General features: G+C 34.6%; 2 protein-coding genes across 5 annotated transcripts; both read left to right on the forward strand.

Annotated features, from left to right (window-relative positions):
• Positions 1 to 52: 52 nt before the first annotated feature.
• Positions 53 to 9045, forward strand: LOC126657359 (receptor-like protein EIX2). 4 transcript variants are annotated; one of them, XM_050352066.2, is made up of 9 exons: positions 54 to 225; positions 1160 to 1278; positions 1365 to 1663; positions 1928 to 2149; positions 2224 to 2348; positions 2778 to 2963; positions 3262 to 4215; positions 6341 to 6543; positions 6676 to 9045. In XM_050352066.2, exons 2-9 carry the CDS (start codon positions 1183 to 1185, stop codon positions 8839 to 8841), a joined length of 4251 nt encoding a protein of 1416 aa, XP_050208023.1. In that variant the 5' UTR covers positions 54 to 225; positions 1160 to 1182; the 3' UTR covers positions 8842 to 9045. The 4 variants fall into 4 exon arrangements, with proteins under 4 accessions (XP_050208017.1, XP_050208023.1, XP_050207999.1 ...); XM_050352060.2 differs by having other exon boundaries at positions 53 to 225; positions 2227 to 2348; positions 6341 to 9045; XM_050352042.2 differs by having other exon boundaries at positions 1128 to 1278; positions 6341 to 9045.
• Positions 9046 to 11144: 2099 nt separating this feature from the next.
• Positions 11145 to 15636, forward strand: LOC126675511 (uncharacterized). Its single transcript, XM_056104369.1, has 6 exons — positions 11145 to 11333; positions 12241 to 12326; positions 13307 to 14404; positions 14495 to 14716; positions 14815 to 14939; positions 15036 to 15636. Exons 1-6 carry the CDS (start codon positions 11331 to 11333, stop codon positions 15245 to 15247), a joined length of 1746 nt encoding a protein of 581 aa, XP_055960344.1. The 5' UTR covers positions 11145 to 11330; the 3' UTR covers positions 15248 to 15636.
• Positions 15637 to 17033: the final 1397 nt, after the last annotated feature.

Here is a 17033-nt window from a genome sequence, read left to right on the forward strand (position 1 = left end):
CTACATGGCATTTGCATAGGGAGTGAGGTTTAATGCATGAAGAAGAATGAAAAAAAATGATCGGAGGAGAGATATGAATTATGAGTGTACATATGTGGTGCTTTTATCTCACTTCCATTTTCATTTACTACTAACTTTGCTGGTCGATTAGGTTCAGAAAATACAACAACTTTGCTGGTTGGTTGATCAGTTTTTCTGGGCTCATTTTCTAGTTCAGCTATCAAGGTGAAGCTTTTTTAACCTTTTTGTGTTTGGTTTCTCTGAAAATACTGAAAAACTCAGGAAAGTTCGCAACTTTTTTCTTTTTTTAAGATACCCAGTTGAGAAACTTTGCTATTCAGCATCAGTAGGTAGAAAAACCTCAACTCAAGCTTTTGCATTGCATCATTGCTTGCAGTGCTTTTGTTAGTCTTTTTTCTTTTATTTTCTGGGTCAGAAATTATTTGAAACTGAGTTAATAAATTACCTCCTTAGCTTTTTTTGGGTTAATGTCGTGCATGGTGTTACACTCAGCTCTAAAATTGTAGGGAAGTATAACCTTAGTTGCAAAAGTTTCTAGTTTAGGGTTTATCTTGCAATGTTGTGCATTTGTCTTCTTTACCTCTGATTTCTTAACATAATTTAAAACATTTATTTATTATGAATTGAAGATCTTATTTGATCAGAAACCTTTGGGGCTTCTCCTCTTTAAGATATGTTCATATGATCAATTTAATGATGACTTGATTGTGGCTCGTTGCAGAACAGTTTCTTTGATCTAATAGTAAACAAGTGTAATGAATATAACAAGATAAAAGAAAAAAAAATAGTAAAAGCCTTTGTATTATGCATTCAACACTGTAACTGAATTTTTTTGGGTCATTTAGTTGGTTCTTGAGAAGCTACTCTGTATGAACATCGACGAGAACATAATGTATAACATTGAATCAATTTTGTTTTGAGCCACATTTTTATGTCTGGAAATCCGCAATCTACCAAGTGGCTTGTGTCCTGTTATTTAATATATATTTTGTACATTTCTTTCAGACATCTTTCTCATGTTCTGTTACTTTTTCGTTTTCTGTTCTTTTACATTTTAAACTGTCTTTCTGGATTAAAATTCATGGACAAAGTTGTTGGGGTTGCAGAAAATGTGCCATTCCTGATATTAGTATTGCAGGTCCACAAAAATCTACTTGCAAAATGGTCAAGTCTGTCCTGTGCAAGAGCAGTAATGGCTTGACGAATCTCCAATCAAATCAACCCACAAGCTTGTGGAATTTGAACATCTTAAAGCAGGTAACAAATTCATGTTCCTCTCCGTGGTTCTATAGACCATGTATACCATTTCTCAGTTCACTAAGGTCTAGTTTCTTATTAAACAGGAGGATGATAAGTCCTGCAGAAAGCGTGGGAGCCCTCGAAATTTGATTCCACAGATTCAAGTTCTGAAGAGGCACAAATCTCAGTTGTATTGTAAAATGACTGAATCGAATAGTGCATATTCCTCATTGGATCAAAAGAAGAATGTGCATATTCACCGTAAACCTGGAAGACCGAGAAAAGTTAACTCAAATGATGATCAAAACAACAAAAAGTGTGTGGACAGACACGTGCAAACACCCAACATGGTTAATCAAAGTTTTAATGTTATTTCAGGACCAATAAGTCATCCAATCTGGAAGTAAGACTCTGTAGTACTTCTTTTTACTTGTCCAATTTGGCAAAGACTAAATACACTTGAAAAATGTTTTCTTACACTCTCTTCACGTGTTAATCAAAAGATAGAAAATACACTGTAGGGGAGTGTAAGAAACTATTAGTGGAGTGTATATAGTCTTTTCCGTCCAATTTAAATGAAAAGGTCTTGTTTGGAGCTTTTTATTTTTGCTTAACTGGAATAAACTATTTCTTTACTTGTTGAAGCTATTCCTTTTCTTCTTGACAGAGGAAGCATTTGTGTTTGTGGTGAAAATATTGGCATAGTAGAGCAACTTGCGGCTCACATTTCAACCAAAGCAAGTGTAAAAGTGTTTGAGATGGCACACCAGCTACCAAAATTACTTCATGCAGAAATGCTTCCCAGGAAAGATGTATGGCCTGCCAGTCTTGATGATTGTCCTCATACCGATGATATTATCGATCTGTACATTTTTCCGATGCATGGAAGGTGATTTTCATTTCGTCCTTTGGACCTCTCAGTTTCCTATCATTTAGATCTAATATATATTTCATTTATCACAGAAGTGAGAGAGCATTTCATGGCCTGCTAAACGAATTGACAGAAAATAACCTTGTTCTGAAAGCCTTTTTTGACAACGTTCCAATCTTTGTCTTTAGTTCCCTTCAATTTACATCCCGCTACTGGAGTGAGTACACGCATTCTTTCTTGTTATTTAATTAAGTAATTAATGTAAATGTAGGCTATTTTGATATAAGAAGCTCAATTTTCATTTTCTTGTGTAATTGAGATTTTAGATACTGTGGTAGATGTTCAATTATAAAACTCTTTGGCTAAGTATTTGCAGACTTGCTATTGACTATATATGTTCAAAAATTTCTTCATAATTATCTATAACCAGAAAACAAGGGGAGAAATATATTGATATAGTGTTCGAAGATATAAACACTTAAAAAAAATCACGAAGGTGTTCATATTTTAATCGATAAATTAAGTGTCATTTAGGGCATCTAAATTACAATTGAATTAGTATGGTTTGACCTAGCTAGAGTGTCAATGTTAATGAAGTGAATTCTTATATTACTTTTCCTTGCTAATTTATGCTGGCCAACTGCAGGAAAAACTTCTGGGAAGCCTTATTTATGGGCTGTGTTTGTGGGGAAAAATGCTTTCTTTCCACATGAACAGGAGGAACATAATCTTTTAAGTAACTCGAATTGCACTGTGTCCTTGAATCTTGGAAATGAACTGCAGCCTGTTACTGACGATCAGAGAACCGTTTCAAAGAATGGGGGTTCTAAAGGTAGTTCTCACCAAATTTGTTCTTTATAATAGTATGTTGTGTATGTCCAAAAATCTAAATTATTATGTCTTTGAATTTTGGAGTACAATGGAAATGAGAAGAGCTTAAGGTTTGTTTCTTGATATAATGTGCTAATTATGGCTGCTTCATGATTCTTATAGAGAAATTAAAAAACCCGACCTAATTGGCAGAAAAATAAATAACAGTTCCTGTAAAATGTATAGTTGCAGATTGTTTACTGGAACTACAGAATGTACCGTTTTCATTTCTGACATGATTTTTTCTCGACGAGAAACAGAGTATAGGGAAAAGATAGATAAAGTGGAGAATACAGCATCGATTTCCAAAAACAGTGAAAGCATTTTTACGGAAGAAGCTCCATGTGCTTTGGTTGGGAAATCGATTGAGCAGCCAACTGAAAGAGCGGTAAATGCAGGCCGCCTTACTGAAGAGGGAATTTGTGGAAGTACTGCTGATACCACCAGGCATGATGCTGATGCAACAGAAAGAACTGCTGTGGAAACACATGTTGAAAGAGAAAGCATGGAAATGATTGAAGAAGAGACTTATAGGAAGAATCCTGTCAATTCAGATTTTCCCGCATCTTCTCTGGCTAGCTTACTAGGAAATGTTTCAAAACCTGCTCCGCAATTGTGTAATCAAGAACATGTTGCATATAGCCCAGATAGAGCATGCAGTGAGAGCCTAAATGCATCGGTTCTTAACATAGCGAGTACTTTTGATGATCTAATGAGCATAGATGACATCGGATCAGCAAATCATCGTGTGGACTTCGTGAATTCTTATTCTGTACAACCAAGATATGCTCCAATTCTTGATGCCATCTTGGCCAAGTATGGTGACATTGCTCGAGATTTTCCTATCAGCTGCCGTAAAATTCTCACTTCTGCATTAGAGAGTGTTTGTGAAGCTATTCTGGATTTGAAAGCTGTAAGTTTTGTTGAGCTTCAGAGAAGTCACCTTCACTGCCTGTATTCTGTCATAATTGACGCGGAGTTTATGAAGCTGGATGTACAGTGGCTTCGCAAACGATATCTGGAACTCGCGGATGCAGTTGATACTAAGGAATACGAGAATATGCAAACTAGCATAAAAGCAGTTGAAAAAAATATTGCTGGTAAGAAAGCAACTCTGTCACTGAAGAAGACGGAGATGTCAAAGCTGCAATCGGAGATTGAGGCACTAGAAACTGAAGTTGCCGAAGGAGAAGCAAAGAGTGAAAGCCTAAAAGGTACAGTTGCAAATATTAAATCAAAAGTTAATCAGTTCCAGCATAATTCATTAGCACATGGGTTGCTTTAGTTCTTGTTGGTTTGAATGATTTAGCACTAATAGTTTTTCCCTAGTAAAGCTTTCATCATCATTTTAAGTTGTCACTTTTTGTGTTTGTTGTGGTCTTGTTTAATGCACAAGAGACCGCTTCATGAGCTACTACTAGTCAACTATGATCATCAAGTAACTCCACTCACTCGTTTACCCCGGAAAAAAAGAATTGACTTAAAAAGACCAAGTAATTTGCATTTGTTGAGGTCTATTAAACTAAATTACGATGGCTACCTATTTACTTATTACCTAAGTTGACTTGAGAATCTGGAAACATGTACATTTTATAAAAAAGATATTGGCATGTCTTTTTCCTTGCCAACATTATAGGTCCCAAAGCCTTTATGGTGACTCTGTTTTCCCTTTATGTTATCTATTAGATGAAGTTACCATGGAATTTCCCCTTTCATGAGGTTTGTCCGGTTCGATTGTGTGAAAAGAGCAGAGTTTACATTGGAATTTCTTTCTCCGACTTTCCTTCCCTTTTCTCTGCCTTAGAGTAGAGTGTGTGAAAGGAGTTGGACCCAATAGAAGGAAAGTAAACGCACATGAACTAAGTCTATTTAGAAAACCATTTACACGGTGCATCGTGCAAAAACCGAACTGAACCAACAAATTTGGTTCAGTTTGGTTTGATATTATAAATAAATTTTGATTTTTTTTTTTTGGTTCGGTTTTTGACATAGAATATTATAGTTAGGTTTTAGTGCAAATAGAACCGAAAAATCAACCGACCGATGAGTTTGGTTCGGTTTGATTTGAAAAGAGTGAAGGTTCAAAAAAAACCCCTAAACTTGACACGAAGTATCAAATAAGCCCAACTTCGCAAAAGTGGATCAAATCAACCAGAACTATGCAAAAACGTATCAAATACCCCCTTCCCCACTCTCACCTTAGAGAGTGAACACACTATCCGGTTTTTGGTGGTTTTAAATGATTAAAAGACTAAAATAGTTCTTAATATTTATTTTATTTACAAAATTTACATTTAATTATTTTTTTAAAACCTATTATTTTCTTTGTGATTTCAAAAGTTTAAAAATTACACTAATTTTTAATAAAAATATAGGAACCGTTTGTAATTTTAACCTCCTATTATTTTCCGGCCACCTCCTCGTCTCCGGAGGCGGCAGACCCATCGCCTCCAGAGACGGCAGTAAACAAGCAGACCCATCTGGGTCTGCCTTGTAACAGACCCTTTGAAACGGCAGATCCAGGGTCTGCTTTGAGATGGGTCTGCCTCGTAAACAGCAGACCCAGATGGGTCTGCCTTCTCCGGTGAAAGACAGACCCATCTGGGTCTGTCGCCTCGATGTAACAGACATTGGGTCTGCTTTGGAAACGTGGTGCGGGAGTAGCCGGAATTTTTGGTCGGTGGTGGTGGAGTTGCCAGAGGTTGATTGTGAAAGAAGAAGATTAGGATTAATTAATTAGGATTAGTTGTTAATTAGAAAAATTAAATTAATAATGAGAATAATTAACTTTAATTAGGAAAAAGGATAGAAAAAGCCCTCAATTTTGTGTTAATTAGATTTTAAATTACAAAAGATTAATTAATGTCTTAATTAAGATTAATTAGAGATAATTAGGATTAATTTTTAAAATTAGACTATTTCACTCTCTTTTTCGGTCAAAAGGGTGAAACCGATCCGGTTTTGCATAGTTGTGGGGTGAATTGATCCGGTTTTGCGAGGTTGGACTTATTTGATACTTCGTGCCAAGTTCAGGGGGTAAATTGAACCTTCACTCGATTTGAAAATTTTAATTCCTTAGAATTTTAGTTCGGTTTGATTTGAAGAAAAGTAACAGTTTGTTTCTATTCAATTCGGTTTGAATGGAATGCACACCCTTAGCCATGTTTGCCTTTAAAATATGTCATCAGTGTTTTAACCAGCCAATTTTCATCACTATGGTGATGATAGATGAGTTTTCCCTTCAGCTTCTCTATGCTCTTGTTGTGTTCTTGTTAATGCACAAAAAGCCAGCTTTTGGATTCAATCCAGGAGCTGAAAATAGCAATATTTTGTGCGTAGAGAGGGAAAAAACCGCACTGCTGAACATCAAATATGAGCTTATTGACGACAACGGTTATCTTGCTTCTTGGAGCAATGAAGGAAAATATAGAGATTGCTGTAAATGGAGAGGCATCACTTGCAGCAACTTGACAGGACATGTCACGGCGCTTGATCTTTGTTTCGGGACAGGCCTGTCCAATTTCAAGCCGCTGACAGGTAAGGTGAGTGATTCACTTCTTGAATTGAAACATCTTACTTATTTGGATTTAAGTAGTAATCATTTTGGAGGCAGTCGATTCCCTAATAAAAACGATGATTCCCTCGCTAAGCTACGCTACTTGAATCTCTTCCAGGCTAATTTTTCCGGCACCATTTCTTCTATAGTCAGGAATCTCTCCAGCTTAGAATCTCTTGATCTGAGTTATAACTATCTTCTGATCGACAATGGCGATTTCGAATGGGTCTCTCGTATTTCTTCTTTGACTTCCATTAATCTAAAAGGTAATCCTCTTTTAAATCCAAATTCCTGGTTGCAAATTATTAACAAGCTTCCTCACCTGGAAAACTTGACTTTGTCTTCTTGCTTTTCTGGAAATGAACTTCCTTTGTATCTGTCTCCTGTCAACTCTTCTTCGTCTCTTACAGTTCTTGACATTTCTCATAATAACTTCGCCATTCCGTCGATACAGCCATGGCTGGCTAACATTAGTCAGAATTTAATGCATCTTGACCTTGCTTTCAATACGCTTTTAGAAAGTTCTACTCTAGAGTTTATCGGAGATATGACTTCTCTGCGAGGTCTTCATCTTGCTAATACTTCGCTTGTCGGTGGAATTCCGAGATCCATCGGTAACATTTCTGGGCTGAGTTATTTAGACATGTCAAAGAACAATCTCGACGTAGAGATTTCTGGGTTTATAAAAAATTTGTCTGGGTGCGCAGCAAAATCATTACAGCATTTGTCCTTGGCTTACAATGAATTAACAGGTTCGTTACCTGATCTCAGTTTATTTTCGTCGTTGAAAAGGTTGTACCTTGGAAACAACAGATTGAACGGTAGTATTGATAAAAGTATTGGAGGACTGTACCAGCTAGAACGTTTGTTACTGCAATGGAATTCATTGAACGGTGTCGTTTCCGAAGAGCATATCTCGAATCTGACCAATCTAAAGGATTTGTTGCTATCTGGTAATTCTCTTACTTGGAATGTAAGCCTCGATTGGGTTCCTCCGTTTCGTTTAGGTATCATACATCTTCAGTCCTGCAAATTAGGACCACATTTTCCGAATTGGCTTCAAAGTCAAAAAGGTTATTATGAGCTTGATATTTCTGATAATGGAATCTCTGAGTCTATTCCAGAATGGTTTTGGGACTTGTCTTGTTCATCGTTTTACTTGAATCTCTCATATAATCTATTCTCTGGATCATTTCCTAATGGTTTTCTGCATTTTCACAATCTACTGTTCTTGAATTTGGCTAGCAACAATTTTTCTGGCCAACTTCCAACATCCATAGGATCGATTTCTAGACTTGAAACACTAAATGTAGCAGGCAATGTTTTTTCTGGAGAGTTACCTTTGTCTCTTAGAAATTGCACTATGTTGAGATTTCTCGACCTGAGCAGTAACAGGTTTTCCGGAAACATACCGGTTTGGATTGGAGAAACCCTTTTATCTCTGCAATTTCTTAGCCTACAGTCTAATCATTTCCAAGGAAGCTTACCCTTGCAACTGTGCCGATTAACGAATGTTCAAATCTTGGATCTTTCTGCAAACAATATTAATGGAACCATGCCGCATTGCCTTGGGAATTTGAAAGCGATGATCGATGGGGATTTGACAGGAACAATCTTTCATTCGTATTCTTGGTTTGATGGTTCTTCAACTCACAGAAATTATTATACTGACAAGGCATTGGTTCTTTGGAAGGGAAAGAAGTATGATTATGATAAAAATCTTGGACTTTTGAGAGTAATAGATTTTTCAGGAAATAATATAGGAGGAGAGATTCCAAGTGAAATATCAATCCTGACTGGGCTCAAACAATTGAACTTGTCGAATAACAAGTTGACAGGCGCAATCCCGTCAAAGATCGGTTTTCTGAAGCAATTGGAGGCACTTGATCTGTCTCGAAATCAGATATCAGGCCGAATTCCGGCTAGTATGGCTGGTTTGCATTTTCTGAATACGTTGAACTTGTCATTGAATGCTTTGTCAGGAAGAATTCCATCAAGCACTCAGCTTCAGAGCTTCAACGTAAACTCATTTGCTGGAAATCCTGCACTTTGTGGGTTGCCACTCTTGTCGAAAAGCCCTGAAGACGATAATGTTGAAGTTCCGGCAAGCGATGAAGAAGATGAGGATGAATGGAGGAAATGGTTTTATGCGGGTATGGGAATTGGATTCACTCTTTGCTTTTGTGGAGTTTCAGGGACAGTAGTGTTTTGCCGTTTCCAGGTGATTGACAAATTGATGCATTGGGTTGATGTGACCATTGCAGTGTACCGGAGAAGATTGTGACAGAAAACGGGTTCAAACTTTTTCTTTTTTGCAAATTTCAACATATTTTTTTATTATGTGTTTATGTAGTTTAGATTTATTTATTTCTGATTGGTTTGTTCATGTCGGACTTTTGTGAGTCTTTCAGCCAACGAGCAGATAATTTGTTGTAGTTTACCTAGTCAACAATATTTAGAAAAAAACAAGAAATTACTGTTTTTTCTTCGGACATAGACCTACTCTAGATTAATTGTTAGCGGAGGTTAACGGGAATTAGTAAATATTTTTTTAAAGTTAAATCAGACAAGTTACCGACCTCATGCATATCGAAGGACTTGGCATAAATGCACAAGAAACTACTGTTTACAAATGAATTAATAATATAAAAGATATTGTTTATTAATTTCTGTCTAGTGATTCAACTATTATTTGAGTGGGTGTTTGCAATATTGAAATAAAAAAAATGGATAGTTTGATCATTGTATAATATGAAAATTACCGGTGTGATATTAATAAAAAGGCTAAATGTATAATTCTGATCCTAGTGTTTGACTTGATTTTTAATTTGGATTTTAATAACGTTATCAAAAAAATGAAAAAAATGGACCCTCTTTTAAGGGATTTATTTTTCATTGTTACTCATGTTAACTTGGACATTGTGTGACATATACGCCGTATTGACAGATGGTCCAATTTGTAAATTTTTTTATAACAATAAGTTCCAAATTGAAAAAAATCACTCATGTTACTAGTGCTTGTATGCCATGTCGTCCATGTTGGTAGAGAAAACGATGAAAAAAATATGTTAAAAGAGGGTCTATTTTGTCATTTTTAATAACGTTAGATATCACTTTTAAACAACAAAATTATTAAGGTAAGTTAAAAATCCGAGTTTAACATAAAAGTCAAAATCGTACATTTTGCCAATAAAAAAATATATACTATTTTTGTTATAACTAATTATTAAAAAAAATAATTTAAGCGAATTTTATTCGATAAATAACTTAAGCGAAGTTTGAAAGGTTAAATAAGGATAAATTTAGTTTTATTTGGTTCACACTAATAACTTAGTTTGATTTTGTTCAAGCCTATGTGCGCTCCGATAACAATACAAAATTTTGATATATTCAAAAGTAAAATTGTATGCCTAAAAATAACATGCATTTACAGAATTTCTAACTTTTATGATATTGTTTTTAATGATTAAAATAACAGTCTTAGCATGAAATTTCTGTATAAAAATTCTTGCAAGACTAACCTATTTTTAAAAAGAAATATATATAAAAATAATGTAAATAACTTAAATTAAAAAGTGACATAAAAATAAAAATAATTTTAAAAATATTAACTTTGTTTTACTTAAAATTATCAACATTGCCCGCTGACAAATTGTCACCACTGACCATGTTGTAACATCGATACCGATTGTTTAATCTTAGATACTAATTGTCGTAACCGGTTAATAGTTATGTGATATGTTAAAAAGAGTTGTGCGAGAGCTACATTTTCCTTCTTTTCTTCAATTAAAAATGTATAATATGAAATGCCAAAACTTTTATGAAAATTTCATAAAAGTCCAAACTTTTCAATTTTATCAAATTTGTCATGAAACGCATGATTTCGTTTCAATTTTGTCCAATTATGTAATTTTACTCATGTTGGCGCCTACGTGGCGCTGATGTGGCATATGCCACACATCAGTGCCACATAAGTAAAATTGTGTAGTTGGACAAAATTGAAACGAAATCATGCGTTTCAGGACAAATTGGATAAAATTGAAAGATTTGGATTTGTGAAACTTTCATAAAAGGTTTGGCCCTTTTTAGTTATTTGGCCAATTTTTAAAGATATAAACATGTGTGATATTATTTTGAGCAAATTACTAACGAGACCCTTCATATATATCATAATTAACAGTTTAATATCATTTATTTTAAAATCATTATTAGTAGTTCTTCACTTTAAGACTTTCAGTTACGTTAACTATTAGGCCCTTTTGTTAGTTTAAGATACCAAAAAGTTAATGGAATTAAAAGTGAGGTACCAAATTATTAAATTAAAAGTGAGAGATCAAATTGTTAACAAAATTAAAACTGGAATACTAAAATGTTTGAAAGTAAGTGCCGAAGGCCTAATAGTTAACAAAAAGTGAGGAACTATTAAATAAAATTTTAAAATAAAAAATATAAAACCGTCAATTATGATATAACTGAGGGGTTTTAGAATAATTTGCTCTATTATTTTCATAAACATTTATAGGAATTTTTGTTTTTTTGAAATCATTTATAGGAATTTTTAGTTTTTTGAACAAAAATTAATCTTTATTAACCCTAAACAAAACACAAATAAAGAAATCGTCACATTATTTTTCTTCTCGAACATCTCCCCAGCTCCCCCCTTTGGTTTCAGTTCTGCATTCAACTCCAAACTATTTAGAATTTCTTGTCATCTTCTTCTGGGTCCTGCTTGCTCCTTCAATTTATGATCCAAAAGTTCCGTCTTTTTTGCTAATGGTTCGTTCCCCTTTTCTTTTCTTGGTGTAGGCTAATTTGATTTTACCCAAAATTTAATCCCTTTAGATATATGCTTTTTAACGTTCTAGCTTCATGGTTTAGTGTAAACTCGTTGGGCGATCTAAAATTTCATGATTTGAGGAGATTGCATGTCATTATATGGATTTAATTTAATCTTGACCTAAGGAGGCGAGTGATTTTGCTAGCTTCTTAATGTGATAGTTGTACAATTTTCTGTAGAATTAGATAAAATTTATGATTTAAGTGATGCAAAATGACACTGCTTGCGAGATTGTTTAGGGTCGGTTTGGTTCAATAAAAATTTCATAATTTTTATGGAATTTAATTGAATTTCTACAAGATATTTGCTTGGTGAATTTTTACACTTTAAATTTGCATTTACACTCCAAATACAATATTCAGTTTATTTCATTTTATCTAAAATTATTTTCATATTTAAAATTCGGAATATCAAACTTAAGAATTCATTTTTAAATGATTTTTCATTTAGAAATTAAATTAAATTAAATGAATTTTATACTAGAATTGAACCAAACAGGCCCTTAGTAATTTTGTTGATCTTGTATTTGTCATTAATCTGACAAGGGATCAATCTGGGCTGTGTTTGATGTGAGCACCATACCACCAATAGTCTAAGTAGCACGGACACGGACAAGGGGAAACGGACACTTGGGCACAGACGCGGTGAATGGTGTTATTTTGGTGTCCGAAACGTTTCCGAAACGGGTCACATTAATTGAATAAAGTGTCCGTGCTACCTACCCAATAGTTTGTATTTGAATATTTTAGAAATTTACAAACAAGCTGAAGTAACTGTGTATTTTTACGTGTCTGACTTTTTAGAAGGTGCGAACATGCTGTAATGACTATGTAATTGGCAGTGCAGGTGACTGTTTGTCAGACTTGTGGTGATGAAGGATTTACAAATGCGTTGATTTTTTGTGATGAATGTCAAGTTTATGCTGTGCATCGGTAAGTAATTGTCCATTTGATCTATCTGTGATGTTAGCTAAGATTTTGGAACTAATGACATCCTTAATTTGAGATTGGCATAAAATTACCTCCTCACAATTGTTATAGTTAGAATCATAACTTCGCATGACCTTTAAAATAGCGCGGAAAGGCTCCATTACTTGGTTCTTTGTGCTTAATCTTATGTGTATGCTTGAGCGCAGTGACGGACACATACCTTTCCTTCTTGGGGTCCAAATTAAAAATACAAAAATATATAATACATTTCTAAATAAAAAGATATAAATTAATGATATTCTGTTTATGAAATTTATAAATTAATATAAATATATCATAATTCTTTATATATTATAATGCTATACTCTAAACAATCCTGGTATTCATCAAACCAAGATGTAATAAATTTACGTTTTTGAGCCGCAACTGTCCTTTAAGGAAATTTATGGTAACGCAGTTGATATGAACCTTTTAACAAATAAATTCTAGGAACCTGTCATTCTTTTATAAAATCTTTTTCATACCTAAAAAGAAAAATTCATACAAATAAATTATGTTAGTTCTAGAGAACTTTTTCTTTTGGAATTAAATAAACTAATTAGTTTTGTTTAATTAAACTTCATAGAGAATTTGTAATTTCTTGATTTATTTTTAGTATTTTTTGAATCAATAGGTTATTAGAAGCTATAATTTGGTATTATTTTGATAATCAACATGTTAACAAATTTATTGAAGTGTCCGCTACATATGATTCTGCCCCTAAATATATAATGGAGGGTGGGCCAGGTTTGTGTTAATTTTGAGTGAGGATCTCAACAATGATGATTCAACAAAGCCTTAAACCCAACTTAATCGGGTCAGATATATTAATTCTTCTTTTCTAATCTGCACGATTGTGCCTCAATAATAATGGCTAAATGTTTTTCTCCACCTGCTGCTATGATAAGTTTGTACTTGATAGTTTTCTCTTTTTTGTTCTCCAGCTACTGCTTGGCTGTACTGCCAGAAACTTTTGATGAGTATGTGGTGTGGCTCTGTGCTGATTGTGAATCTGACTTCTCAAAGTTGTCGTCTCATGGCAAGCTTGACCTCTTAGAAGTTGGAGGAAAGGACTCTGAAAGTTCCGAAAGTGTTGAAGTGAAGAAGATAAATCTTGTTAAGAGTTCTAGCAAGAAATCTAAGCGAAGAAAGATTTTTAGTAGGAAGAAGTCCAAGAGAAGAAAGATTGGTACTTGCTCATTGACTAAATCAAATGTTCCAGATCCAACAAAGAGCTCATCTGTTCACCTTCACGGTGTGGAATGCACAAAGACTAATGAGAATGATCAGGAGTCTGGAAGACAAGATAAATTAGTTGACTGTGGCTCTGATGAAGCAGTTGAGTCTATTGAGAGTGAAACTTCTAAAGTGTGTCTCGATGTCATCAAACCTCTTCTTGAAGTGGAGAAGAGAGATCTTGTTAAGAGTCCTAGGAAGATATCTAAGAAAAGAAAGATTTTTAAGAGTTTTAGCAAGAAGTCTAAGAGAAGAAAGATTGGTAATTCCTCATTAACTAAATCAAAGGTTCCAGATCCTGCAAAGAGCTCCTCTGTTCAGCTTCACGGTGAGGAATTCACAAAAGCTATTGAGAAAGATCAGGAGTCTGGAAAACAAGATAGATTAGATGACTGCAACTCTAATGAAGCAGTCGAGTCTATTCAAAGTAAAAACGCTAAACTGTGTCTTGATGCCGTTCAACCTCTTGAGATGAATTGCTCTGATGATGGACGGAAGGATGAGAGCCATGACAGAAGACTGAACAGTCTGGATGAGGGCCATGTCAGTGAAGAGGCTGACTGTATTATGGATAAAAGTACTCTTGGGGCTATACCTCTGGAGGAAAAGCTTGACGAAATAAGGAATGATGTGAATGAAGTCTGCGTCTCTGGGGAGACCAAAAGCTCGAATAGTTTAAGTGAGCACAGCTTTCATGAAGAGGCTAAGCCTCTAAATAATAATTTTCAGATAGTTATTTCTTATGAACCAAATTTTACGGAGTACAGTTCTGTCCATGCACAGCCGATACAAGAACCAATTTGGAGGTAAGATGTTTCTGTTTCTCCCATCTGTCTTCTAGAACCATTGGGTGAGTTATTATTTGATGTATAAATGTTTGTTTGCGTGATTAACAGGGGTAGCTTCTGCATGTCGGAAAAAAATGATTGTATTATGGTTGGACTTGTTGCTCATGTCTCTAAGCTAGCATGCCTTAAAGTCAGTGAAGAAGCGAAATCAATGCCGACTTCACTTTCACCAGAATTGCTTCCTAGGTTGACTGTGTGGCCTAAAGGTTTTGGAAAGTCGGGGCCAACCGATGAAAGTATCGCTCTTTATTTTTTTCCAGTCAGTGACAGGTTTGTTTTTGATTGAAGTCTGAAGGTTATGCACTAGTTTTTATCTTTATTTTTGGTGTTTGGTTCCATTTAATGATCATCTTTTTGTTTTGTGTTAGGAACGAAAAGGTTTTTGATCGGCTAGTAAATGACATGATTCAACAAGACCTTGCGATGAGAGTTATCGTTCAAAATGCAGAACTCCTAGTATTCTCTTCTACGATATTGCCAATGGAATTTTGGAGTAAGGCCAGATGATCATCTGTTGAAAAGCTACCTGCACCTAAGGATTGATATTTAAATAACATGAGTTGAATCTCCTGTTTAAATTGATTTGCAGGGTTCCAGGCAAAATTTTATTTGTGGGGAGTATTCAAAGGAAAGCGGCCTCCACAAGAAACTGCAGCAGTTGATGCTATACCTGAAACGGAAAGACACCCTTTAAAGGTGTTAACGTGGGATAGACAGAGTCCGGTGAGCCCTTTAAGCAATGGTAGTAATGATTTTGGATCAGTACATTCCTCACTCAGTTCATCAAAATCGCCTCTTTAGTTAGGCGTAACCTTTTTTTTACCAGTGTAGTAAGTTTGGGACAGATGAGTATGAGCCTGTTCTGCAAAATAGTTTTACCGGGTTCTCTACTCTTTGTTGTCCCTTTAACTCCCAACCACTCTTTGCTGGAAACAGTGTTTTAAAGACCAAACCAGTGGCCAAACCAGTGTTGCCGCTAGTTGAACCGGACAGTTGGCCTGCCCCTGTTCAATTGGTTGAACTGGCCGATCCGGTTTGGTTCTTCAATCACTGGCTGGAGATGCTAAGCCAGGGAAACAGGGACGACTTGTTATAGAATAGGCTTTAGGAAATAAATTATACTGTCACTAAAGAGCTACTAAGAAAATTGTAAAGTTGATCATCATAAATTCAAGGCCTTGTTTTTCTCATTTTACCGTTTGAATTCTCATGTACCAGCAGGTAATTTCTCTCTATTTAGCATACAAAAGAAAAGGGGTAATTAAAGCATTTACTTTGAACTCTTTAAAATAAGAGCAAATTACTTAGAGGCCCCTGAGATATATCATAATTAACAGTTTGGTACTCTTTATTTCAAATGTCTATTTAATAGTCACTCAATTTTAGTTTCGTTAACTGAGAGATCCTTCTATTAATTTGAGGGACTAAATTGTTTAACAGATTGAAATCCGGGTACTAAATTGTTTAAAAGTCAGAGACCAAATTGTTTAATAAAATTAAAAGTGAGGGACCAAATCGTTCACAAAACTAAAGGTGAGGAACCAGGTCGTTTGAAAATAAGTGTTGAAATAACAGAGGACTTAATAGTTAACGAAATTAAAATTGAGGGACCATTAAGTAGACTTATAACAAGGGGTATCAAACTGTTAATTATGGTATAGCTCAGGGATCTTAGCGTAATTTGCTCTTAAAAAAATTTAACTTTTATTTTAGAGAGTTTAGCACTAAAATAGAAATTCAATGTACTCTATATAATATAATTTTAAATAGAGAGTAAATTTAACTTTCTATTTTGATCTATATTTCATCTCTCTTTAATATAATTTTAAATTAGAATACTTGGATTATATTTTTAATTTTTTAAAATATTTTTTAACTTTTTTTAGCATAAAACATAAAAGGACTAATTACATATGAAATCACCACCTTTACATGGAATTTTAAAAATAACACGGTTCTTAACACGTGTCATTCTAGGATACTATCTTTCATTTTTTTCAAAAACGACACCGACAATTAGTGGCATTTTTGCTGACGTGGCATGACACGTGACACTCCCATCGGGTGTCCAAGCCAGCGAGATTTTATCTAAAAATATGTTCATGTTGTTTTTTTGAAAAGAAATGAAAGGTGATGTCTTGAATTGACACGTTTTAAAATTCTTGTTATTTTTGAGATTTCGTGTAAAGGTTGAAACATGGCCAAATATGTAAAAAAAGTTGAAACACCCAAAACATCCTACAGCTATTAAAATTTAATTAAAATAAAAATAAAAAACCAAACCAAATCAATCCATTCGAAAAATACTCACCTGAGAAGACGACGAGCTTGGTTGTTTTCTCATGTGAGAAGATGACCGGAGGCGGCAGTTCGGTTGTAGTGAGTGGTTCGGGTTGGCGGTCGTTGGTAAATAAGTTGACCGGTGAGTTGAGTTTGATTGAGTGTGATTTAATTTTGGTTTGGTTTAATTCTTTTAAGTGGTATTTTGGGTGTTTCAATTTTTTTTGACATTAAATGACGTGTCAACTGACATGTGGCGCCTCAATGTTTTTTTTTATAAATCACAGCCACCAAAAAATAAAGTATA

This window comes from Mercurialis annua, linkage group LG1-X, assembly GCF_937616625.2.
Source record: "Mercurialis annua linkage group LG1-X, ddMerAnnu1.2, whole genome shotgun sequence".
Taxonomy (NCBI): domain Eukaryota; kingdom Viridiplantae; phylum Streptophyta; class Magnoliopsida; order Malpighiales; family Euphorbiaceae; genus Mercurialis; species Mercurialis annua.

Excerpts from the sequence above, each read along its gene's own strand:
- LOC126657359 (XM_050352042.2), top strand. The coding sequence starts at position 1,183 with ATGGTCAAGTCTGTCCTGTGCAAGAGCAGTAATGGCTTGACGAATCTC. Across the intron at positions 1,279-1,364 it reads ATTTGAACATCTTAAAGCAG|GAGGATGATAAGTCCTGCAG; the intron begins GTAACAAATTCA and ends CTTATTAAACAG. Across the intron at positions 1,664-1,927 it reads ATAAGTCATCCAATCTGGAA|AGGAAGCATTTGTGTTTGTG; the intron begins GTAAGACTCTGT and ends TCTTCTTGACAG.
- LOC126675511 (XM_056104369.1), top strand. Across the intron at positions 12,327-13,306 it reads CAAGTTTATGCTGTGCATCG|CTACTGCTTGGCTGTACTGC; the intron begins GTAAGTAATTGT and ends TTTGTTCTCCAG. Across the intron at positions 14,405-14,494 it reads ATACAAGAACCAATTTGGAG|GGGTAGCTTCTGCATGTCGG; the intron begins GTAAGATGTTTC and ends CGTGATTAACAG.